This window comes from Odocoileus virginianus, chromosome 21 (assembly GCF_023699985.2).
Source record: "Odocoileus virginianus isolate 20LAN1187 ecotype Illinois chromosome 21, Ovbor_1.2, whole genome shotgun sequence".
Taxonomy (NCBI): Eukaryota; Metazoa; Chordata; class Mammalia; order Artiodactyla; family Cervidae; genus Odocoileus; species Odocoileus virginianus.
Window position 1 is genome coordinate 29,600,970 of NC_069694.1, and position 25,705 is coordinate 29,626,674.

At 37.1% G+C, this 25,705-nt stretch overlaps 2 protein-coding genes across 6 annotated transcripts in view; one reads left to right on the forward strand and one right to left on the reverse strand.

The window, feature by feature from the left end:
- Positions 1 to 536: 536 nt before the first annotated feature.
- Positions 537 to 7,584, reverse strand: LOC139030252 (collagen alpha-1(XVI) chain-like). Its single transcript, XM_070452387.1, has 3 exons — positions 7,265 to 7,584; positions 6,227 to 7,149; positions 537 to 2,152 (listed from the first exon to the last, which is right to left on the reverse strand). The coding sequence occupies exons 1-3, from the start codon at positions 7,582 to 7,584 to the stop codon at positions 1,998 to 2,000; spliced, it is 1,398 nt and encodes a 465-aa protein (XP_070308488.1). The 3' UTR covers positions 537 to 1,997.
- The window catches only part of CCSER1 (coiled-coil serine rich protein 1), a 1,366,600-nt gene continuing 1,347,329 nt past the window's right edge, over positions 6,435 to 25,705 (forward strand). For 3 of the 5 annotated variants that reach the window (XM_070452143.1, XM_070452146.1, XM_070452147.1), the window contains exon 1: positions 6,435 to 6,522. The gene's annotated coding sequence lies outside the window, so the exon portion shown is untranslated. Of the gene's footprint in view, positions 6,523 to 6,758; positions 6,936 to 7,497; positions 7,726 to 25,705 lie in introns of those variants that run through there. The other 2 variants (XM_070452144.1, XM_070452145.1) reach the window with 2 other exon arrangements.

Genomic DNA, 25,705 nt, shown 5'->3' on the forward strand with positions numbered 1-25,705 from the left:
AACATATAATTACATAGTAATTTAATTATTCACTCCTATCTCAATACCCATTTTGTTTGTTAAAATGTTAACATTTGAAGGAAAGTCGTAAGTGATGACAGTATAAAGAAAAGTATCATTGCACTCTAAAGGTAAGTCAGGGATTTGAATGTGTTTGGATACACACACACAACACACACACACACACACACAATAAGTCCCATAATGACAAACGTTAAAAGCACTTTAACTTAAATGCTAACTCTAACTTGATTTAACTAAGTTAAATGCTAACTTTAACTTAAATTTCTAGAAAACATTCAAGATGGTATGTACAATGAAAATAAAAACTAAGATCTATTTGAGTGAAAATGTGTTTAGTTAATATATCGTTAACTTGAATTATGCTACCACTTTCTTGAATACTTGTTCAATATATAGAAATATATAACATTAACTATAGCTAACATTTCCTGCATTGCATAATTTGGTTTGTATTTTATGTAAATGCTACGAAACCAGAAAAACTATTATACAAAATTTAGGTAACTACTTCATTACAGAATTAAGTACTCATTTAGGTTTATTTTTCTCAGAAAGTGAATACAACTATTATTTTTATTTACAGAATATAATAATAAGTAAATATGATGCAATAACATTAGTCGGTAGCAGATCTAGACTGAGTGGAAATATACAAATTATTCCTCTCCATCTTCCACATTTGGATGATTAAAAAATAATTGAATCTCATTACTGTGTGAACCAGACATAAGGAAACCACAATTCAATTTATGATAGCATATGCATTCACTAGTGAAATTAAAATTATGGTCAACAATGTATAGATTTGGTAAATTAAAAATTAATTCCATCTTGTGTAACTTCATAAGTATAGAATATGACAATACAAGAGAAGCTTTATATAAGTGACAAAAGCTATGAAATGCATTTTTCACATTTTAATTACAATTCACATGTCTGTATCTCCTGCTGTGATGTTTTGTTAAAAAGACATCTCATTTGTGAAACTGCCAGTATAGAAACTGACAGATGGCAAGACCAGTTTCCAACCTGCTTAAGTACTGGTTTAATATGGTTTAGATTATTTTATTATCATTGTCTATTATTTACTATATATCTAAATAGTAAAGAGTACTATTTTAATTTTGTTGTAGCTCATCTATTGTTATAATTAGATCTATTTTTATGATTCCCATAGATTTAATGTTACTGTTTCAGTTTTTATCAATATACTATTTTAAGATATAATTTAACTGATGATTTCTCTAAAAAAATGTGTCAAGTTCTATTTATTCTAATGAAATGCCTACAAACACATAGATGCCTGGGGACAGTCACGATAGGACAACTCAAACGTCCAATGAAAAAAATCTCTTTGATAGATGAAACTCATAGACATCAACAAATGAACCGTTAATTGGGTTAAATATTTTTTTAATATTACAATCAGAACAAAACAAATATTCAAACATGAAAATTACCTCATATGAAGATAAGAAAGCCTGAGATTATTTTCCATAAGATCTTATTGATCACATTTGGAAATAGAAACAAAGATAAGGAAATTATATGCCAGTAAAAGTCTCTACTGGTGAATCTGCTTATAAAGACTCCTTTGGTTTCATGTTGATAAACAGTTTTGAATACAGTTGATCCTCCTTAAATAATTGAGAGGTGTAAATTCAGAGAACACCATTGTTGGTCTCAGTTCTCCTTGCCTTCTGGCTCCTCAACTTTTCAGCTCTCTAAATTGGATAGTCTCCTCTGGAAATTAAGGATTTCTACAGTTGCTGGTAAGTGATGCCTCTCCACATACTCTGCTTTCCGTCCAGTCAGCCCATTAAATGGGCTTAGAATTCGATCGCTTTGTAAACCTGGGATATGGTAGCCCAGGGACAAGGCAGTGACTTACTTTCACTTTAATAGTCTTGCAGCCACAGCTGCCCCATGGGATGCATCCTGGGTGTCTGTGTAGTTCCTAGATCAAAGACAGCTCATGCAGTGAGTATTCTGACGCAGTCATCTAGGCTTAGCTTCTGGCGAGGATTCCTCTCTGAAATCCTGGGCAGTTGACCTGACTGGCCTGTTAGTTTCCTCCACGGAACAAGGGCAATGATAGATCCTGCTGTCCTGTCACCAGGCAGAATTTCTGTTGCAAAAAGACAGTTTACCAAGTTATATGAGCCACTACCAGATTTCTGGAAAAAAAAAATTCTATTTTAATGTTTTTTCTACTAGTTCCCTGCCTACCTGACAGGTTGCCCCAATTAAGAGTTTGCCATGTTAAAACAGAGTTTTTCCTGTGCTCTCTGGAACCCAAACTGCAGTTGAATCAGTCATCCTCTCTTTGGTCCCACACTTTCTCCCCAGTCCTTGGTGTTGAATCCAGTGTAAATTCCAGTCTCAATCTCCACTAAAGGTTCTTATTGCTCTAAGGTACCCATAATGCCAACTTAATTTTATAACAGTTGTCACAAAAAGACATGGAAAAAGTTCTAAATGTTAATTCCATATTCAAAAAATTTTTCATTGTATTTCTTTTATTCTATCAGGCTAAAGCAAAGGGGAGAAATGGTCATTATTTAACTTTCTTCATAATGATTGGATAATCATGATAGAATATGAAGTGAAAGAATGATAAAATAACTAGGACATAAAAAATGCAACCTTAAACTTTTTTCTAAGACTTCGTCTACATTGTTTGCAAATGTTTTGAAGTTAATTCATTTTCTGAAACATTGTATGACTTTTATTATAGTAATAGGGTTGAAAAGAAAAATTATCTCCTTTACTTCCCTAGGCACTAATTTTACTTTATAGGTACCACTACTGAAAATTTCTAATTTGGCTCTTCACTTGAGTGGGAATTCAGTGCACATAAGGGGCACATATGTAATTGGCAACCTAAATTTTCTGCTTTCATCAAATGGTGCAATGCCAAATCTTCATTGAACTTGCCAGTTAAATACACTTGGGAACCAAACAGCAGAAAGCATAAGAGATGAAAATGAACAAATTGGAAAGAGTCATTAACTTTCTGTTTTCCTATCACAACAAAAATTGTATCATGAAAATGCAGCAAAGTGGGAAATCCTACATGAAACATTAAACAATCATAAAAGAGAATAACTCATATACTTAACATCTGATATGTTGTTCATTATAATTTATAAATAGGGTTTCTAGTACAGATTTTTTCAACAAAATATGAAATAGTTAAAATGAACCAACTTTTCAGAAATGTATTTTAGGTTACATATTTCCATATGTCTTACTGGTTGACTATATGAATTTATTTGGCAAGCAAAATTGTTATAAAATTAAGCAAGAAACGTTGGCTTTATTTAATACTTTAATAAATAAAAGCAATTGACAAATTTTCATGGTTCTCACTAAATTATGAATCCAGTTGAGAGTGTGAAAATTACAATCAGTTGTGGCTACCAAAACTGCCTTTGAAATATCTGGCCTAATGCATAATTTTGAACTATACAGAGTCATTATAAATTGTCATTATTGGTGACAAATGAATAGGAAACTGAAATAATAAAAGCACCAAATACTTGATTGAGCATCATCCTTAAAAGAGAAAACCGTTTTTTCTTAAATGCCTATTTTTAGCTCTTAAATAAACCATATACTTGTTTCCTAGGTTCAAAGTTCAGATTAGGACTATCTCTTTTACAAAATATCCTTTTGCAGTGATAGCAGGATTCCTTTTGTAAGGACTTTGGGGGAAAGTTTCCTAACTTTTTTCATCTACAAATCCAAGTAGTAAAGGCTTTTTAAATCCTTGTGCTTGTTGTGCTCAACTGTGTCTGATTCTTTGCTGCCCCATGGACTGTAGCCCACAAGGCTCCTCTGCCCATGGAATTTTCCAGGGAAGAACACTGGAGTGGGTTGCCATTTCCTACTCCAGGAGATCTTCCCGACCCAGGGATCGAACCTGCTTCTCTTGCATCTCCTGCATTGGCAGGTGGATTCTTTACCAGCAGTGCCACCTGGGAAACCCTAAAACAAAAAGGACATTTTTTGTAAACTGTTATTGCACTAGAAAAAAGGAGAGAAGCAGAAGGAAAATGATGAGAGACTGTGGATCAGCTAATCTCACAGTTACTGAAAGCTATAAAGAAACTGTAAGACTTAACTAAGGCAGGTGTTCTGGAGGGAGGTGGTGTGGACGGCAGTGTAAGGCAGAGTTCCCGCTGCAACACTCAATTTGTATATGACCAAAGGTTAACTACCTACCCTCCCCAAACCTGATTTTCCTGATCTATGTAATTGAAGGAAGGGTAATAGGTTTTTCACAGGGCCTACACACATTAAATGTCAATGACCTTTGTTAGTATATCTGTTTAACAATGCTTGATCAAAGGAGCTCTCATGCCCTGGATTTTTATGTTATTGATATATTTATCTACTTGCCCCAACTTTGCTGCCCTTTCTTGATTATATGCTTCAGCCACTTTTAAACTCTTTGTATGAGACATGGGAGAATTAGGGAAAAAGAAAATTGATGGTAAAGGTAAAATAAATGGAGAGTATATTATAAGCCAGCATACTCCAAAAACCCAAGGATGTAGCAATGGCCATGTTGTTGTTGGTTAGTCATTAAATCATGTCAGACTCTTTGATACCTGATGGACTATAGCCTGGCAGGCTCCTCTGCCCACGGTCATATCTACTAATAAAGAGAGAAGATATAATAACCAAGTTGTCAAATGTAGCCTTCTAGATGCTCTTAAGTTCCTTGTGGCACATTTATGAGAAGAAGTTTCCCACGGTTGTCACCCCAAAGCGAGGTTGTCCCCATATCAAAATACACATCGACCACTAATACTCATTCAAAAAGTACAATTTGCTTTTACACTCAATATATCCACATTTCACAAGTCAGAGTGTGACCAAATTATTTATAATGTGTGCGTGTACACACACACACACACACACACACACACACACACACTCTTGAAAGAAGCATAGATTGCTTGATTCTTGGAAGCAGTTGGCCAATATAGTAGAGAACCAGATCACAAAATCATGTGATCTGAGCAGGAGTCTAGTTAGAGCATAAGGAAGGTGATGTCAGGTGTACAAACTTAACACTGGGGATGTATCTGCTATCTAGAAATAGTCCTACAAGCCACCAGAATTGGCTAAAAAAATGTTTCCAATACACACACACAGAGTTAAATGCATTCCCTCTGCTGTATTGCCTGCTAAAGACATAAATATACAGGAGTGGAGATAAAGAGGGATGAATGGGAGAGTTCAGGACCCAGGGCAAATCTAAAAGGAAATGAGGCAGTGCAATAGGAGAGAGGATCAGGGGAAAATAAATTAGGTAAGCAACAGCATCATGCATCAGAAGTCTTCTCCATCACTAAACTGGCAACATTTCTCCAGAGGGCCATCAGTCAAATGATGTCAAAATGGTAACTGGTTCTGTTTGTAATCCCCGTGTTGTCAAGGACCATCTGTGTAACAACACAAGTTCCACTCCAGGTCACAGTCCCAATGCTTTCATTATCCTACAGAAGAGTTGATGACTGTAAATATTTGCTGGGAGGTATCATGGGCTTAGAGAAAGGAAATCAGGTTTCTTTCCTTGCTGTCTTTGAGGCAGAGACGTGTCAAAATGTGAATAGGCTGTGTGAGAAGGAAAAGGGGAAGAACCTCACAATTTCTTCCTTGAAAGGGGGAAGAGAAATAAGATTACATCGGTGGTTTGGAGAGAAAATATTGAGTGCATTCTCAGTATTAACGCATCCTCTTCGCAGAGCTTCAGATTTCCTGCCTTCCCCAGTTTTGACCTGCCAGTGCACTCGGACTCTTGGCATGCACGAAGATGGGCTAAGAGGAAAGCCAAGTCAGCACGGTCTGATTCGGCTACCCCTAAAACGAAAACTCAGCAACGGGCCAGCAGTGGGTGTGCGCGCGTTAATGCGTGAGTATGCATGCGTGGTAACCCGCGGACGCAGTTGGCCGGGCGCCGCCCTCGGAGCCCCCCCCCGCCCCCCCACCCCGGCCTAACCCCTCCCCCCACCCCGACCTTATAAAGGCTGCGCTCGCCGCCGCCCTCCTCACAGTCTGGGAGCGCGGCCTGCCGGAGAGGTGGTTCCCTCGTCCGCTCCTCAGTCACACTCCGCGCACTCACACACTTGGAAGCGCCTCCCCACGTCCCTCCCCTGCCCTTCTCTCGCTCTGCTCTTCTCTCGCTCACCACAAATAGTCGCCGACCGACTGCCAATCCGCCTCTCTCTCCCTCTCTCCACAACATGACTGACTGGGAAGCGGTGGCTCAGGCAGAGCAGCTCTGCGGGCGCGGGCAGGAGGAGCAGGAGGATTATTAAATAACGCAGCTCCACTCTGTACAACTGGAGTGGAGAGAAGGAGCCCAACATCCGCGAAGGGGAGGGAGGGCGGAGGAGGGGGACCGGGAAAGACAGTCCCGTGCCCCGAAGACATAAATCCCCGAGTGCCCGGGAGGAGCCTAACAAGCGGCGCGGAGCCCTCAAGGTAGTAACGCCCCCCGGCTGCCCCCGCACCCGGCGGGTCGCGCTTCGCGTCGCCGCGACACTGGGGTCGGCCCCGGGCGGACGCGGGGAGGACCGCCCAGCAGGTGACGGCGTCGTGCCCAGGCCGCCCCGGGGCAGCCCCCGCCCAGGCCCGGGGCGCCGGCCGTGGGCCAGGCGTGTGCGGCGCGGAGACCTGGCCTGGCGGGCGGGGTGGGAGGGAGGCGGAAGGGCTCGATCGCCGCGGGCCCGCGACTCTCCGCGCGCTGCGTGGCCTTTTCCTCCGCGCTCCTGAGCGCTCGGATGACCGCGGCCGCGGCCGCCACTCCGGGGCGGTGAGGAGCGCGGCCGGTCGAGGAGGCAAGAGTTGGAGCCGGCTCGGGGCCGCTCCCGTCCTTCGCCACTCTCGTCCCGCAGGTAGGGGCGCCCGGGGAGCGCTGGCCCCGGGGACTGCGGGTGCCCGGGCGGGGGCGGCGGCGGGGAGGGGGAAGGGGGCGGGGAGCCCGGGGCTCCTGCTGGAGCCGCAGTGCCCGAACCTGGACGGCCCCTCGCCTTCGCCCGCTGGTCCTCGGGCGCTGGCTTCCTGGATTGGAGGCGAGACCCTCCCCAGCCGCGGCAGGAACAGCAGCGACTTAGTGTGAACAAATTGCTTTGTGGTGGCGCATCCAGGGCTCCAGGGAGGGGTGTGTTTGTGTGTGTGTGTGTGTGTGTGTGTGTGTGTGTATGTGTGTTTTCGCGCTCTGGACTAATCAAAGCGTTGGTTCACCTGGAGAGAAAATGAGTCCCGAGCTGAAACCGCAGGTGTCCCCTCGCTCCGCCTCCCCCAGCTTCTGGCTTGGGTCCCGGGGACTCTTACACGCAGTGCTGTCAGGGGCAGGGTTGCGCGGTGGGGTGACGGAGGGATTTGTGAATGGTGCTGCTCTGCGCGTGGAGGCTGAGTCTTGCTGATGTAAAGGAGGAGGGATCCAGAGTGAGAAGAAAGGCTATTTATGGCAAAGAGTTGTGAAATTTCTCGGGGTTTCCTTCCGTGTTTCCTGAGCTTCTCTGTCTCCCTCTCCCCCTCCATCTCAATTCCTCTCTCCCATCTCTCCCCTCTTCTTTCTCAGAATTAGAAGCAATTCTGCTTTCCATTCCATCCCCACCCCCTTTCTCGTGGGACCTTGCATATGAGATGAAGGAAGTCAGAAAATCACTTGCCATTTTACAGGTAGAGAAAAAAACATGCTTTTTACAAGTTACTGATCCTTTGCCTTTTATGATTGTGTGTACTTGTCACGTCTCTTACCTCTTCGGGCCACCAATAATACTTACAGACAAAACATCTACTTGGTTTCAACAGCTTTCATTTCTAATATCTTTACAGTTGAATACCTTCCCACTGATATCGAACACATTTATACCCCTAAGAAAGGCTGTTAACATAATGTGCACACATTTTACCATAAAGCTGGTTTTATTCAAAGCCTTGGGGAAGAAAGAGAAGCAGACAGCTAGGTGCATTTGTATTGATTATTGCTGATTAGAATTGGAACTAGCTATTAAGAAAAGACCTAAAATACTATTAGTTGAGGCCACAACACAATTAGTTTGTTTCGGTTTCTTTTCCTGTTTGCTTTATAACAGACAAAAATTCCAGACATAACGTGAAGCTTAGAGAGGTGCCTTAGAACAGTGTATACCAACTGCGTTTTAGCAAATTTATGTTTGTTCTATGAAAAATCTGTGTTTTCATAGAACCGTTTACTGGGTTGTAACTGATATAATAGGATAGTATCCTTATTATTTTAAATTTGGATGTCTCTAAGCAGCTGTCAAGCACAATGTTTTTAAAACATTGAAATTCTATGTTGTAACAACCAGTTCAATAATTTCACGGAGAAGAAAGAGAACTGACCAACTTACTGTCAGAGTGATTTGTTTTTATTTAGTATTAATTAAGGAGCTCCTTTTTTGACCAAAACATGCCAACTGTTGATGTTTTCTTCCAGTGTGAAAGTAGCTTTCCTTAGCAGTTCTGTTTGTTTCGAAGACAAAGCAGAGTTAAGGATTTATTTTGATTTGATTAGATTTGTATTGGTTTAAAATACATTTTTAACACTGGAACATGTGCAGTTTTATATATTACATTAAAACATGAACTGAGCACCCTGGCTCTGAGGGTTGTTAACTTTCTTGAATCATTGCAATGTAGAAGTAATGGGGAATTTAAAAATGTACTTGATGGGCTATATTGTTGTAGTCATTAAATAGTCATACTTATGAATACTTTTTTTTGACACCATCAGAGGATCAGCAACTGTTTATTATTTTAATAATGCATTTTTATACTATAGAATGTTAATTTGCATTAAATCGTGAAGTTGAAAATGAAAAATATATATATATTATAGATGTTGGCTTCCTTATTGCATTTTATTATGCAACATAGTATTCATAATAAAGAGCCTGTCATGTGCAAGGTACTATCTAGGTATTGTGGAGGAATGTAAGACTTCTTTGCCTCCTGCCCTTCAGGAGCTTACTCTCCAGTTGGGGAAGGTCCGATGTTCATGCTTGAACAGTTAACAAACCTTGACAATAAGAGATTGCATGTCTAATGAAGACTGCAGGAGTTCAGAGCATGACAATAGCATTTCATACTGAATTTTGTCTGAAAAGGCTTCTGGGGTAGGTAAGACTTCCTTGGTTTTGATCTTAAAGGATAAATAGGATTAGTGACTTGTGGATAAGAATATAAAATGTAAAATGCAAGTCTCCTTGAATTGTCGAAAAGAGCAAAAGATGTGAGAAAGATAAGTTAGTTTGAAATAGCTTTTGATATTGCAAAGTGGTTGAATTTGTTGTGCGAAGTTGAAGGTGAGCCTGTTTTTGATGTACAACATTCTGTACACTGTGTTTTTGGAATTAGTTGTAAATATTTCAGTGCCTAAGAAGACAAATTTTTATTTTATCTTGCTTTTTAGTGAAAAATATACCCTCTATATGTTAGAAAAATACATAAGTAGAGAATGCTTACCCTAAATATTTAAATATACCACCTCACACTAAAGTGTTGAATTTTATGTTAATAACAAGGTGGAATGTACTTGAAGTGAGGTGTTTGAGTTATATCCTTAACCAACTCTCCTTAGATTTGGTTTAAAGAAAAGAGTATGATATATGTAAAAGAACAACTGTATAAATAATGAGCAGTCATTGAATGCTTAATATTTTATTCATATAAAATGTAGAACTCATTAACATTTTCCACCATATTTTGTTTTAAAGTTGTTAGAATACATCTGCATAATAGTTAAGCTATCCTTACATCATTTTCCATGAATACATAGCTATGATGTAGGACCTTTGGAAACAATTTTAGAATTGTAACAGTTTAAAGAATGTTTTAACTATCTTTCGGTAAATATATTGTATTACTAAAAAGATTGTGCTCTGTTTATAAGAGTGTGCGTTTTTAACTTAGTTATGTGTTCTTTGTATATATATTTGTTTTTATACAAACACAAAACTGTTTAGAATGCATTCCTCCGTTTTAGGAACACAAGAGGTGAGGTCTGAATTGACATTGAGCCTGTCTAATCAACATGACACTCCAGAAGTATTTTTTGGTGATAGTAAGGAAATAATACAAATATTATATATGACTTTCAGTAAATAACAGAATAGAATTACTTTCAGCTTAGTTGAATTAAAAGACTTATATATTTTGTTGACAGTGAATAGATAAGTCATTACAGAAGTGAAAATCCTTTTAAATCACCAATTTCTATTCATGCAGGAATGGGATGATTTTCAATGTAGTCAAAGTACAGACCAATGTATCTGTTAATTGGTCTGTTTTGAGTTTGGTTTTGGACAGTATGTCACAGGTGTATCACTTTGATAATGTAATCTCTCCCACTGTATGACTGACAGCTTTTGCATGATTTCCCTACTGGATAATGACAAAATCTATTTGCTGTATATTAAGGACATATGCTTTTATCAGCAATATAATCTTCACTATGGGAGAGTGTCATTTAACAATAAAACATGAAGTCTGCAGTGGGAGAAGCAGAGAGAAAAGATGAGGAGATTGATGAAAGACACTAACAAAGGAAACATACTTCAATATGTAGCTTATGCTAAATATAATATAAAAATGTAAAGCTGACCAGTCTAAGCTGCAGTTGATACAGTACCAGGATATTGCTATCAGTTCTTACTTTAAATGACTGTATTTCATTTTAAGCTATTTTCATGGCTAAACAAAGTGGCAAAAAAAAAAAAAAAGCGGTGGTTGAAACTGTTTACTAGGGTATGTGGTATTATATTACAATTAAAAGAAATTCTGCTTGGACCTTTGACAGATTAAGTTTGTTGTTTGGCCAAATTCCTGGCTCTATATTTAGACTAACTTAAAAATATACTTTTTGTTTATTAATTATTTACACTGTAATAACAATTTTAAAATTTTGATTAAACTTATTACAATTCTTGAACACTGTAGCTGCGTTCTGATACTAAGTAAAATCTAAAGGTCATTTATAAGGAAACATTGTTATCTAATGGCAAATTCTTAACCTAGAGTAGTAGTTCTCAAAACGTGGTTCCCTGGGCAATAGCATGAGTAAACTTGTTAAAATGCAATTCCAGTAAATGATTGACTCAGAAACTCTGCATTGGGGTTTCCTGTGTGATTCTTGGGCTTCCCAGGTGGTGCTAGTTGTAAAGAACCCGCCTGCCAATCCTGGGGACACAAGAGACACAGGTTCAATCCCTTGGTTGGGACGATCCCCTGGAGAAGACAGCCTAACCCACTGCAGTATTCTTGCCTGGAGAATCCCATGGACAGAGGAGCCTGGCAGGCTGTGGTCCATAGTGTCTCAAAGTGTCGGACATGAGTGAAGTGACTAAGCATGCACACACGTGTGATTCTTACACACTCTAAAGTTTGAGAATCACTAACCTAGAGTATTTTATAGTAAAATTAGAAGGCCATGTCTTCTGCCTGTTTTGTATCTAAATACTTTCCTCAACTGGTAGAGATAACTACGCTTTAACTGTTTAGACCTAGAAAATATTGCACTTGACCAGAAGAATTTCATCTTAATTGAATTTTTTTCTTTTTAAAAAAACATAAATGACTTTGTAACTCGTTGTTGATTAGGGAAGCAGTACATCAGTGTAGAATTTAACTGGACAGTAATGAGCTAAGGCTGACCTTATTGGTAGTCATTTATAAAGCAAGAAACATGCACAGTGCAAAGGTTGGCCGTCTTTAGTCTTGTTGATTCTGACGTGATATTTTTGGTCTCGGCATTTATAATCATTTTCTCTGTATAAGATTACAGTTATTTCAGCTGCGCAATAATAGCTTCACAAGTGTGAAATGTTCTCTCAAATGTTCTTACTGCTGAAAGAATTTTAGATCACATCTGTACGTCTTTCAAGATAAAGATAATGCGTTCAAATCCTATATCTCTCTTAATATCCTTCTCCGTTTTTTCTTCTTCCATCCTGGCCCCCAACCCCCAGGACTCCCCCACCCCTGCCTTTCAGATACAAGCTCAATCAACCCTTCCCAAAGGAAAGCTTCCTTGGCCTTCTTTGCTGCATCAATGTCCCTTATATATATTGTTTTAGTTCCATGTTCTTCTTCCTTATGGTACTCATTGCAATTTAATTTTATGTGTGTTTGTGTATTTGGTTCAGTATCATCAAGAATTAACAATGGCCAAGACATAAATATTGAATAATTGTATCCCTTCATTCTAAGGATATTTTATGTTTTTCCAAAGATTGACCCTTTAAAAAGTATTTTAAAATAAAGGGAGTCCCTAGACTATATGAAAATATAGGTGTTGTTTTTCTTTTTATTTTGTAAATGATGAGATGTTTGTTAACCACAGCAGCAATAGGTGTCCTGTGCTGAACACTTCTTCCATGACAAACACTTATATTTGTTATGCCATGTCGTTCTCCTAACATTATAAAATTCTGTGCATATATTAGAGATGAGGAAACTGAGGTTCGATTCTGTGAGCTGCCAAACTGCTTATACCAAATATTCATACTTTATTACAATACTTTGTAAATTATGAAAACAGTAGATAGGAGGCGTGCAGTGTATTCAGTCCTTACTCCTGTTTTAACTCTGGGTCCAGCAGTATCTGTCCATTATTCACTCTGTCGCTCTGCTCCTCAGTGATGCTGTTGCTGCTGCTTGGGTGATTGCTATAAGTGATGGAGAACTTTTAAGGCTGACAGTCCCATCTTTTTATTTCTCTTTTCAGTACTGATATATTTTGCTCTCAGTGCCATAATTCTTTTACCCCAACTAGTCAGAATCTCCCAAATTATTAGTGGAAATTTAAGATGTAACCAAGTATAGTTTTAAGAATGAGTGCCTAAATACGTGGAGAATGGTCAAACATTAGATATTCTCCATATTTGGAAATATACAGCATATCTTTTGGCAAGGTATACACAGAGATTTCAGTACCTTGCTCAAGCAAAACTGATATTTCGTGCAGCCTGTTAATTCAGCTTGTCTCCCATGCGAAAAAAAATTACCTATCAGTTTAGTTTCTTTTGACTTTTAGTCTTCAACTTATTTACTTAAATATGGCTTTAATCAGTGTTCACATGTTTGAAGCAAAGGAACTATTTTGAAGTAGTTATGTATTATGATTCTGTAGAAGTCCATAGTCAGCATTACATTTGCTTTTTCTGAAGCTCTGTATTAGACTAATGGACAAAATTATATATTTCAAAATGTGTTTAAGTCAGTCAATAACATGAATAAAAATAGGTGCATAATAACAAAAAGAAAAAAATAATTGGTTGTTTTACTGAGTATCTCACTTAAGGCCTGTTTTGTAGCTTTTTGTCAGAATCTTTATCTGCCACTGGAATTGTTTATCAGAGCCCTCAGCCATGCTCCTGATTTATGAGCATCCCTTCTATGTAGTGGAAAACTTGGCATCTAGTCCAAGACCTTAGGACTTAATATCAAGCCACCCTTGATGTCCATCTCTAATGTTATAGCATACTTTTAGTATTGCTTCTTTCTTATAACTGAAACTGATTTCTCACTTAATATTGTCCCCTGCATCTTGGTAACTTACTCAGTATCACCATTTCTTGTAGCATTTGAGCACAGACTTTCTTTGACAGAGCCTTCTTTATTTCTTAAGGACTGGGTTTTTGCCTGTGAAACCACTTCATTTCCCGAGCTCTTTCATCTGCCCGCAGACTCTCCCCTGCCTTGTCCCTGGTAACTACTTTCCTGGACTTCTAAAACGTTCCAACTCTTAGAGGTATGCTTCATTCCCAGTACTCACTCTTAGACCTTCATGATGCCAACCTCTTATGGCATATTGTTGTTGTTGTTCTGTTGCTAAGTCATGTCCATCTCTCTGTGACCCGTGGATGCAGCATGCCAGGTTCCTCTGTCCGTTTCATGCCCATTGAGTTGGTGATACTGTCTAACCATCTCATCCTCTGCTACGTTCTTCTCCTTTTGCCTTCAGTCTTTCTGAGCATCAGGGTCTTTTTAATTGAGTTGGTTCTTTGCATCAGGTGGCCCAAGTACTGGAACTTTAGCTTCAGCATCAGTCCTTCCAGTGAATGCTCAGGATTGATTTCCTTTAGGATTGACTGGTTTGATCTCCTTGCTGTTCAAGGGACTCTCAAGGGTATTCTCCAGCACAATAGGAAAGCATCAGTTCTTTGGCTCTCAGTCTTTTTGATGGTCCAACACTCATATCCATACTTCACTACTGGAAAAACCATTGCTTTGACTATGTGGACTTTTGTCAGCAAAATGGTGGCAGGTTTTTAATATGCTGTCTAGGTTTGTCATAGTTTTCCTTCCAAGGAGAAAGTGTCTTTTAATTTCATGGCTGCAGTTATTGTCCACAGTGATTTTGGAGCCCAAGAAAATAAAATCTGTTATTGCTTTCACTTTCTCCCCTTCTTTATGGCTCCACCCCCAGTATAGGTTGGTTGGACTTCTTGGAAGTATTTACAGCTGGGATTGTATTGTGCTTTACAGACTGAAGGGCAAGTCTAGTTCCAGGTTCTGATCATCACTAGATTGCTTCATTTTGGTACATGTTACCTTCTTTTATGTGGCTGTGTCCCACTGTAGAACTAACTCATTCATCATCATTGACAGCAAACATTTTGTAAACGCTTATTATGTATGTCAGTCTGTTTCAAAAAGGATGTACCTCCTGTGGTTCTTTAACAGTGTAATCCATGTAAATGGAATACAGATTTTTCCCTGTCTGGTTTGTTTCTGTAATTCTAAGTGAGTTGTTTATTTCAAGATGACCTGGCTTTTCTTCATTCTGCTTTATAACCTTATTTGAATGTAATATAGTTGGATTGTCAAACAGCTGAAGAAAGATACTCTGGGTGGGGTGATGCCGTCTCTAATTTTCCCCATTTGTTAACGAAAACTAGAGGTATTCCTGAGTTCAGGAAGTGTTTGGTAAGCCAGGTATACTGCCTTAATTCAACTTCCTTGTCAACCAAATTCAGACTAGCATGTCATATTTCTTATGTATCTGTTCACTGCAGTTAGGTTTTTCTTGGAAAGTTAAATACTATGATTCTGTTAGTGAGTTGTTATTGCTTTTGTTTGTGACTTTTGTTTTTTGCTTGATTTTGGCAGTAGCAGCAATTGATACATCATAAACCAATGCAAGATTTACAAATAAAACCAAGCAAGTATAAAAACATGGTAGAAACAAATGCAGATACAGGCTTTGACATTCTAGACAATTCTTTCTCAACTATTTTTATTTGTTTGATTGTTTTTATTTATAAATATAGATATATAAATTACCAGAGCATTAAGTCATTAAGTCTGAATATATGAAATGTGTTTAGTGAGTACTCTTTAATATAAAGTATTATTTAGAACATTCAGGAAAAACTTGAAAGACATCATATGTGAAGCTTAAGAAAAGGATAAACATTCCTCTATATAAAAATCAAATTCAATATTAGAAATACAGACTAAAAGTAACTTATTTCATGTAAAGTTTTGAAATGTCTTACTGATAATAAAACCAATGGGTCAGTATACCAGAATTCCTAAATTTTCAAAGGAATGCTACCTACTGGGAAGATAGCTCAAGCACAGTTATTTGATTTTGTTTTCAATTTTTAATACTATATTCATGTGCTGCTGCTGCTGCTAAGTCGCTTCAGTTGTGTCTGACTCTCTGCAACCCCATAGACAGCAGCCCACCAGGCTCTGCCATCCCTGGGATTCTCCAGGCAAGAACACTGGAGTGGGTTGCCATTTCCTTCTCCAGTGCATGAAAGTGAAGAGTGAAAGTGAAGTCATTCAGTCGTGTCCGACTCTTAGCGACCCCATGGACTGCCGCCTACCAGGCTCCTCCATCCATGGGATTTTCCAGGCAAGAGTACTGGAGTGGGTTGCCATTGCCTTCTCTGTATTCATGTGCAAACAGACCCAATAAAACTGAATGTATTCATTAATAAATGAGTTTCTTAAAAGTTAGAATGTGCCTCCTTGAGTGGCAATTTTAAAAATAAAGTACAGATTACTAAATTGGATCATAAAAAAGCGTTATAAATTTGTACAGCAAACATATAAACTTGCAGCAACATTATGGCTAAAATTAACTTTGAGGTATATTTCCTACAGTGTTCCTCAGGGTGTAAATATGGTGATATTGGGAAACATCTTCATCAACACCAGTTCATCTTTTGAAAGGGTGAAGGGTTCTGCAGTGGGAGGGTCTAAGTTGATTACAGGGAAAGTGTAATGTGAAGCATCCCACGGGGACATTTTGAGGGTCCCAGGTCCAAGTCCTACTCAAAACACTGAAGGGATAAAGACACTACAGTATTAACTATCTAGTGAAGAGTAGGAAAGAATTGCCTTCCAGGATATTTCTGAGGACCATCAGGTTCATTGGATGATAATGAAGGAAACACGTAGCCCCAGAATCTAATATAGGAAGTGAGTTGATGATGTATTGTATTTTAAATACCAAAAAGTTTTAGTTGAATATGGGATAGATCAGTAAATTTGAAGTTCTGGAGATCTCCAACCCCACTTCCAACAGGCTAGTCCTCAGTCTCTCTAGTCATCTTTGAGGCAAGGGAGCTCTCCAGGGTACTAGATTCTTGCTGAAATCCTCTCTTGCAAAATAGTGCAAAATATTTTGTTGTTTTTGTTTTTGCTTATCATAGCCTTTCATAGCCATTGCAGATGCTGCATCATTCACTTGAAATGACTGACCTTCCATCGTTTGACTTATTCTTGTGAGTCCTTCAAGGCTCAATGCAAATGTAAGTTCAAGGATGCCTACTTCAACCCCATGTAAGAAGCCTGTTCTGAGTTCTAATAGCAGGCTGTGTATATCACTATCAAGTCTTCATTTAAAGTATCATAATCTACTGCTTGCTTATGCTTCATGCCCACTAGATTGTAGACTTTATGAGGGCAGAGTTTTGTGCTTTATTCTCTTTTTCAAACAGCTCATGTAAATCAGTGATGTGAAGATCCTTAGTAGTTGATGAGTAAATGAATACTGCTTTAGAGTAGCTTGAATATTGTCCATTTTATGTGAACAACTCCCAGGACTAACCACTGTCCTGAGTCATGTCAAGATTCACTTTGAATATTTCTCTCTATGGCTTTTTCATGGACTAAAAACTTTTTTAGGTTACTTGGTTCTTAACTTGAAACCAGATATCCTAAAATGGCCACAAGTCTTGAAAAAAAAAATGAAAGGACTGGAGGGACTAGGGCATACATACCAGGGGCCATTAGGGAATCAGTGAGGTTTAAAGAAAGTAGCATAGGCTGATATGGAAAATGGGGCCAAAGGACTGACTGGTTTGTCATATTGTTGAACAAGAATCCCAAACATTTACTCCATGTTCATTTTAAGGCTTCTGGAATTTGGGATCTCCTCTCAATTTCTATAGCCCAGATATCCATTTTGAAATGTTTGCAAATCTGAGGTCACGTGAGGACAGTAGAATTCTTCAACTGAATAAACAAATGTTGATAGTACCTGTGTATATAATGGTTGATGAAACATATGGTTTTTGTCCTCCTGAAGCTTACAGTTTAGTTTTCAATTGTAGTGCCCATATCATCCACGGTACTTGGTGAAAATGGAACTCAGAAGACTTCTTTTCTCTTTTTATAGCAGTGTTAGTGACTTCTTGGACTGCCTTCTGTACGTCTGCTTGTTTCCAGTACCCCACTCACACATGCCATTGCTCTGAATGTTCCGTGCGGCAGTATGTGATTGTCATCATGGAAAAACACTTTTGCTTACATGTAAGATGTCCTGTCACTGATAGGATATAGATTTACTGATCACTTTAACAGGATTGGTAAATTGTATACCTGTCTATATCTTCCCTTATAGGGACAATTGGAGAGTAGTTGAGGTATCATAGTTTTTCATTTGGTCAGAAATTCCCTATAATTCAAGTGCATGAACAGTAGGAAGTGGTTGTGTGGTCTTTTTGTGGGGGATATTTTCACTTTATAATTATACTTCTCGTGTTTTTGAAGTATACTAATATCTGTCCTGTATGTCATGCTGTTTCTCTTCCTTGTTTTGATTTTTTTCTTTTACCTATTGCCAGCAGGAATGTTTCAATTATGAAGCATAAAAAGAAAAGTATATATTTTAGTGATTTTTACTTCTTGAGAAATCTAGTTATATAACTCAGAGAAAAATATGGATTCAAAGTTAACAGTGTAAAACAAAGAGTTTTAAAAGTGTTAAAAAATAAAGCAAAATTTTTCTATAATCATCTTGAGTAAAGTCATAGTTTGGAAAGCTAGTAATTTCTTTATTAAATATTTAGAATTATGCCAAATAATATTATCATCATTAATTTTAGAAATTAAAAATCACTAGTTATTTTTTAGTAATACTAGAGATGAAACACTCCTTTAAGAACTATGGTTTAATCCATCTAAAAGAAAAGTTGTCTTAAAACTTTTCAAGGCTGTATATGGTGTGTTCTCACAGTTTAGGTGTTTTATAATGCCACTGTTAGGGGATAGAGGTGAGTTTAGGAATCATGTGAATCACCTGTGTTGTGTAAGCACAGCCCTGGGACTCTTCAGGCTTCAGTCAACCCTAGTTGAGACCAGAATTGATGATTGACTCTTAAAGTGTGGTCATGAAAAGATGGGGACCTGCTGTGATTACATTTTCTTTTCCTCTTAAGTGGAAGAAGGTAATTCACTTTACACCCCCACCAAAACCATATTAAGTGCTTGTACAAATATCACTGAATTAAAAATTACTTTTGTAGAGTACTACTGTCTGACATTAAGTCAAAACTTGGATCAGTCATTGTTGTCTATGTACATTTACAAAAATACACATGTATATATTAATGTAATTTCTTATAATGGGATTTTTTAAATAAAATTTTTTCCTAGTAATGCATGTGGTTTTAGCCTTTTTATTTTTGAAGGGAAGAGGTGAATCAGTTAGTGAGTCAGTTAGTTAGCTCTCCAGAAGAACAGACCAATTGTATACATATTCATATCATCTATCTATAAGAAGATTCACTTTAAGGAATAATATATATGATTATGGTGGCTTGCAAATCTGAAATCTGTAGGGCAGGCCAGCAGGCTGGAAACTCAGGCAGGATTTCTGTGTTACAGTTTGAGGCAAAATTCCTTCTCCAGGAAATGTCAGTTTTTGCTTTTAGGCCTTCAACTGATTCAGTGGGACCCACCCACATTATTTAAAGGTAATCTGCTTTCAGTTAAGTTCAGTTCAGTCGCTTAACGTCAAGTGTTTATAGACATTAACCATGTCAAAAAATACTTTTCACAGCAATATCTAGACTAGAGTTTGACCAAACAACTGGGCACCATATCTAAGTCAAAATTTCATGTACAGTTCAATCGTCACAGAGGGCGAGGGGTAATATGTTCACAAGCCCTTTGTAGTTGACATGGTAAGTTTGTGGACACATGTTTTTCCTTTGGCTGGATACTTCAGCATTGGTCATTTGTTTGTACTTGTAGACATAAGTGATGGTTCCTTATATGTTCTGTTCAGTTCAGTCACTCAGTTGTGTCTGATTCTTTGCAACCCCATGGACTGCAGCACGCCAGGCTTCCCTGTCCATCACCAACTCCCAATCTTGCTCAGACTCATGTCCATTGAGTTGATGATGCCATCCAACCATCTCATCCTCTCCTGTCCCCTTCTCCTCCTGCCTTCAGTCTTTCCCAGAATCAGGGTCTTTTCCAGTGAATCAGTTCTTCGCATCAGGTGGCCAAAGGATTGGAGCTTCAGCTTCAGCATCCATGACTCCAATGAATATTCACGACTGATTTCTTTTAGGATTGACTGGTTTTGATCTCCGTGCAGTCCTAGGGACTCTCAAGCATCTTCTCAAACACCACAGTTCAAAAGCATCAATTCGTTGGTGCTCAGCTTTCTTTATAGTCCCACTATCACATCCATACATGGCTATTGGAGAAACCATAGCTTTGACTAGATAGACCTTTGTTGGCAAAGTAATGTCTCTGCTTTTTAGTATGCTAAGTCTGTCATGGCTTTTGTTCCAAATGATTATACATTCTGTAATCATTTCTCAACAATGCAGTGTGTTCAACAGACAATACTAGGCAGTTGAAAACTTTAAAAAGTGACTGAAAGAGGCTAAATCTTTAAGTGTTTTAATTCTAGTGGAAGAGATACAAGTATAATAGATTACTATGATAAGTAAATTTGTAGAGTGGAAATGTGCATTTTTTAATCATGACAATTAAATATCATTTTCCTCATGAGCAATCAGAAAATAATTCATGTCAATGGTTAATATGCCAAGTTACTATGCTTATTAGTTTTAAGGATGACTCACATGTAAAATTGGATTATGAATGCTTGCCCACTGCAGGTCCACTTGATTGACAGTGTTGGCCATGCATACTTTCATTTTAGCACATTAAAGGGTTTGTGTTTGTATTCAGCGTATGCAAAGGTGATTCAGTATATACTCAAACAGGTCTGACAAGCGGGCTGTCTTGTTTTATTGATGATCGTGTATTTTATGTAGCATAGAGCAATAAACATGTTCTTTACAGCTTCCAAATGGGTGTTTTCTCATAGCAGTTTCTCCTTCCAAAACTGCATTTTATTTCTGTTTTATTTATTCAGTGAATATGAACTTGTCTGCCTGGCTTTTGAGGCCCTCTATAAACTTACCACACTTTACTAATCCAGATATAGATCTTCCACTTTGTTAAGGTTGTGTAACGTAGAACACTCTCACATACACAGCGTATGCACTTAATCCTTTCTGTTTATTCAAATCTCGGCTGTCATTACAGGCCTGACTCCATGAAACCTTCCATGACGACTCTAACTCGCCCAGGGGTTTCCTTTGCCATACTCTGGGTTGTGAGCAATACCTAGTTGGCACCAGACAATTAAGTACAGTCTGTTCTGCTACAATGAATTTTTCTGTAATGTGAATTAGCTCCTACAGGATTGGTAGAGGAATTTTATTAGTTAAATGTGGAAGTTGGGTCCTGTGTGACTTCCGCCAACATATTAATATTTAACTTTATCTGGTGATTACAGCCGCACGCAAAGTATACTAGTACAGGCAAATGCAGGACACAGTAGACACATACCCTTTTCACCAAACTTTCACCCTTTTAAAAAAGGAAAAGGCCTTATGTTTCCAATATTATTTCTTTTTCTTTTTTTAATTAGAAATTTCACATGTCGTCTTAGTTATACAGAGTTTTTACAAAAATTATTTTGGTTTTGTTTAGAACTTTGGGTTATGAGTACATAGATTTTTAATGTTTCTGCAAAGCCCTAATTTGGGAGTATAAGCTCTGTTGTATATGTTGTCCAGTTTTTTCAGAATGAAAGAATACATCTATTGCAGTAGCAGAAGTTGAGAAAATTTATTTCAAATCACTCAATAGTTATTGAACATCCACTCCATGCCAGACACTAGGGCTCATGTTGGATGTATGAAAATGAACAAGGCTTACTTCTGAGTAGACAGGAGGCTAAGCCAACACCCTGCATGGGTGGTTCTGTTGCTTGCTTAGCTTGGTGGACCAGGAGGAAGAGAGAAGTAACTGACCTTTGTGTGTGTTTCTCACTCTGCCTGGAATACTCCCTCATTAAGGATTTGTTTAGTCAATTTCTTTCCAAGCTTCATTTCCCAACCCAAGTATCATTTCTTTATACTGTTTTAATCTCACCGAACGCCATGTATCTTTCTTTTACAGCTCTTAAGGTAGCTGTTATTTTATAATCATTTGTGAGATTATTTAGATTATTTAGTAAATACTTTTCTTAGAATATTCCATGAGAACAGAGATCATGTTTGTTTATTCCCATTGTTGTATTCTCACTTTCTAGTAAAGTAGATAAACAAATGCAAACACACATACAGTTGGTATTAACATTAACATGCATGATAAATGTAATACATATTATATATAGATATATATAGCAGGTATTCATTCACTAATTTTTATTTATGTGAATAGATTTCTTTATTTTTTAGCAACTGACCTTTAAATATTCTTCCTGGAATGAGCAATTATTTTTCTAAACATGTTACTTTTGTGTCACCACATTTCCTGATATTAATTTCCATTTTATTTCCTGAATTAATTTGTTGATATTTTTGGCTTATATTTTTGTTTTATACATTTTAATTAAGTATATAATAGAAAAATATTTTTGGCTTCACAATTTCTTATGTTTGTATCTTTTAGAAATTGAAAAATGTCTTAAGATATGCACAGAGCCAAAAAGCTTAAATTATGAAATAGTATTTTTATTATTATAAATTTTTACTTATTATTTAAGTGAGAAGGATGACCTGATCAAGGCCCTAAGAGTAAAAAATCTCAAGGAAGTAATTGAAAATTTTGGAAGAAAATGTTGATTTTTTAATTAAAATTAATATCTGAACATGACTGAATGACTAACACTTTTCACACTAAGTGAACAAATAAATCAGTCAAGAGGAAAATGTTTGCAAGAAATATAACTGGTTAATTACCCAGAAAATGTAAGAAATGGAACAATTCAATAGTAGTGTGACCAGCTACCCAATAGAAAAAAATAATAGAAAAAAAGATATATAACACTGACAGCTTATAAAAGAAGAAACTCATGGGAAAGTAAACATGAAAAAGTGCTCAATGGTATTTATTAATAATTAGGGAAAAACAAAGCAATGGAATGTTATTGCGTAGTACTCATAATGATGACAATTAAGGTTTAGTACTATTAGCCTTCGGTGGGAACGCAAAGTATTGTTAGCATGTCTTTCTTGTGAAAGTGTAAATCATAAACATGTAAATCCTTGCCACTTTGATAATGCCTAGTAAAATTGAAGATATGCAGACTCATTGATCAAGCAGTTCCATTCTCAGGTTTTACATGAAAGAAATTATTGCCCTTGTACGTCAAAATGCATTAAAAATCCATTCATTGTACCATTTAGAAAAATAGTGGCTATTTGGCAGAAACTGACATTTGATAGAAATACATTTATTGTGAGTTAAAAATCATTTATATTAGTTTTAAACACACAAAGCAAATTTTTTGAACATATTGTATATGATTACATGATATATGTATATATTCATATATACCTAATTTGGGATAGTGAGTTCTGGGAGAGGAGGAAGGGAAAAAAGAAAGATTGAAATAAGCTGTATTGCTTGCTAAATTTAATATAGAATAAAAATTGTTCATTTTATGAGAGAATAAACTGATTGTCAGAGAGGCTGTGAATTGTCCATAGTCACTCAGCCTGAACTGTTCCAGGTCCATGCTCGTTGTCCATTTGCTGACATCTTTAATACATGTGAGGTACCTGCAGAGTCTTTTCATGTTGTATCCCTCTAAGCATTATTAGTTGTGTACCCTTTTGTTATAAGGTCACTTCAGCACCCAAGCTAGAAGATGTTTTAGAGTGAAAGATAGAAACTAGTTGTCAAATTGTTCTATCCATTGCTTTTTCTTCTAAAGCTTGGCAGTCCAAATTTGTTTCTTGAAATTTTACTTTAGTCTGTTTCAGAGATTTTCTGAACTTGCTGCCATACTTTCCCTGATCAGGTTATAGCTGGGTAATAATCACATTCTTGCTAGAGCAGTTTTATTGTAGAAGGCCATATTTACTGAATTTAATTACAGTTAATCCATTTCATTGGATTAATTGTAATTTCAAACCTTATGGATGACTTCTTTACTCTTTCCCATTTAATGTGAGGTGTAGGTGACTAGATTATTTTAATTGAAACATCATTAAGTCAAATGCATGTGGACCACCATATACTTGTAACATTCATCCCACAATTAACTGTTAATAATTGCTTCACTGCCACTGCCTTGGATATGAGTTAGTTGAAGTTTTGTGAATGTGGAGTCTGATTTAATCGCTGGTCATAATGAAGCACCTGAGTCAAAGCTTGTTTAAGTAGTGAGGAAAAAGAAGTGATAAAGTAGTGGAATATAATTACAGTGTATCTAGTTTCATCATTCCAGACATGAAGTGCCAGCTGGGTTATTTGGTGACCTTGGCGATTTAGAAAGCTCAGAATACAGTGTGATCACATAGGATCATACACTACAATGATGTGGAATCAATTTCAGATATTCAGACTGCTGTAATCACTATGTAATATGCCTATGGAAACATTTCATTTAAAATAATTTTTTTCTAAGTCTTAGTTTCTCCTTTGTGATTTCAAGTTTCTGACATTCATTTTGACCAGTTATATACTTTTTTTGTATCTTCCAATAATTAAACTGTTAATATCTAGTATTCTAAAAATCAAAGAGATCAGCTTATCTAAATTAATTACTGCTTGAGTATTATTTCTATTAAGTTTTAGGACCAATACTTTCGTACATAAAATCTAGGCTGTATATAAGTTTGATTTTAAACAAAGTCTGGTGGCCAGTAAATCTGGCCAGATATCAAATAATATGATAAAATATAAAAAATTAATCTTATTTGCTTTCTAGATGACATTTCAAATGTTTATCCTGTTCTTTTGTTACTTTCTTACTTTAAATGTTCTGATCTCATAGGCCCCAATTAGATTTCAAATCAAAATATAGATAGTAGTGCTCCTTTCTAATCTAACAAACAAAATACATCATTTTTTATGCATAGGGTAACCCCAACCAAGATAATGTAGAATGCCACATAACCAAAATAGCACTTAAATAATTCAAGAGTTACATTTTAAAGTAAAACTAGGGAGGGTAAAAGAAATAATTATACTTCTGCCTCCCTTTTGTATTAAATGTTATTTCCTTTAAAATAAATATTTATTCCTATTCCAGTGTTCTCTTTAGTTATGTGCTCTACACTTGTGGTTGGATTCACATTGTCCATACAGTTTGGGCTGACTGGCACATATTTAGCATTTCAGTATCTAATTAAAAATGATTTTTAAAAAAGTTTATAACCCATGTATATAGGAACTGACTACAGATGTCCAAATTGTTAAAAGTGTATGATCTTTATGCAAAAAAAATTTTATAGATCATGTTATGGATTTTTCATTATTATTTGACTCTTGCTACATTTTTATATGTGAATTATCTCAATCAAAATTATATAATTTTTCCTAATTTTTCCTTTCCTATATCTTCATCCCTTAGAAATCTTTACCTCGAGCTAAAACTTAGCATTATTCATTATTATATCCAATAAAAACAAAAATAAAAGAAAATTCTACAGGTTTTAAAAATTAAGATCAGGGTTTTCATATTGTCACGATCCGTGAATTCACAGGTATTTTCTTAAGAAGTGGTTTTTCCCTGTGACATTGACAAATGATGAAAGAGTTGACAGATTTCCTGAAATAATCTGTGAACCACTATTATATAGCTTTGTGGTTGGCATTGAAAGCTAACTGCTACTAGTTATCTGGAAGTAGCATTCTTACCTCCTCCCCAAGAGTTAAACCCAAGGCGGGCCTGACTTTAAATGGGAAATATGTTTCAAAGTAAAATATTCAACTAAAGTAGTCAACAAGTGAGATAAGTGGGTGCCTGCATGCTAAGTTGCTTTAGTCATTTGACTACTTTTGATCCTATGAACTGTATCTTACTAGGCTCCTCTGTCCATGGATTCTCACAGGCAAGAATACTGGAGTGGAT

Bases quoted from the DNA above. Each gene is read 5' to 3' on its own strand.
- LOC139030252 (XM_070452387.1), bottom strand. From the start codon at position 7,584: ATGGAGGGGGAGAGGGAGACAGAGAAGCTCAGGAAACACGGAAGGAAA. The intron at 7,150-7,264 runs GTCCAGAGCGCG...GTTCACACTAAG, and splicing joins GTGAACCAACGCTTTGATTA to TCGCTGCTGTTCCTGCCGCG. The intron at 2,153-6,226 runs GTGAGCGAGAGA...TTTTTGCAACAG, and splicing joins TCGGTCGGCGACTATTTGTG to AAATTCTGCCTGGTGACAGG.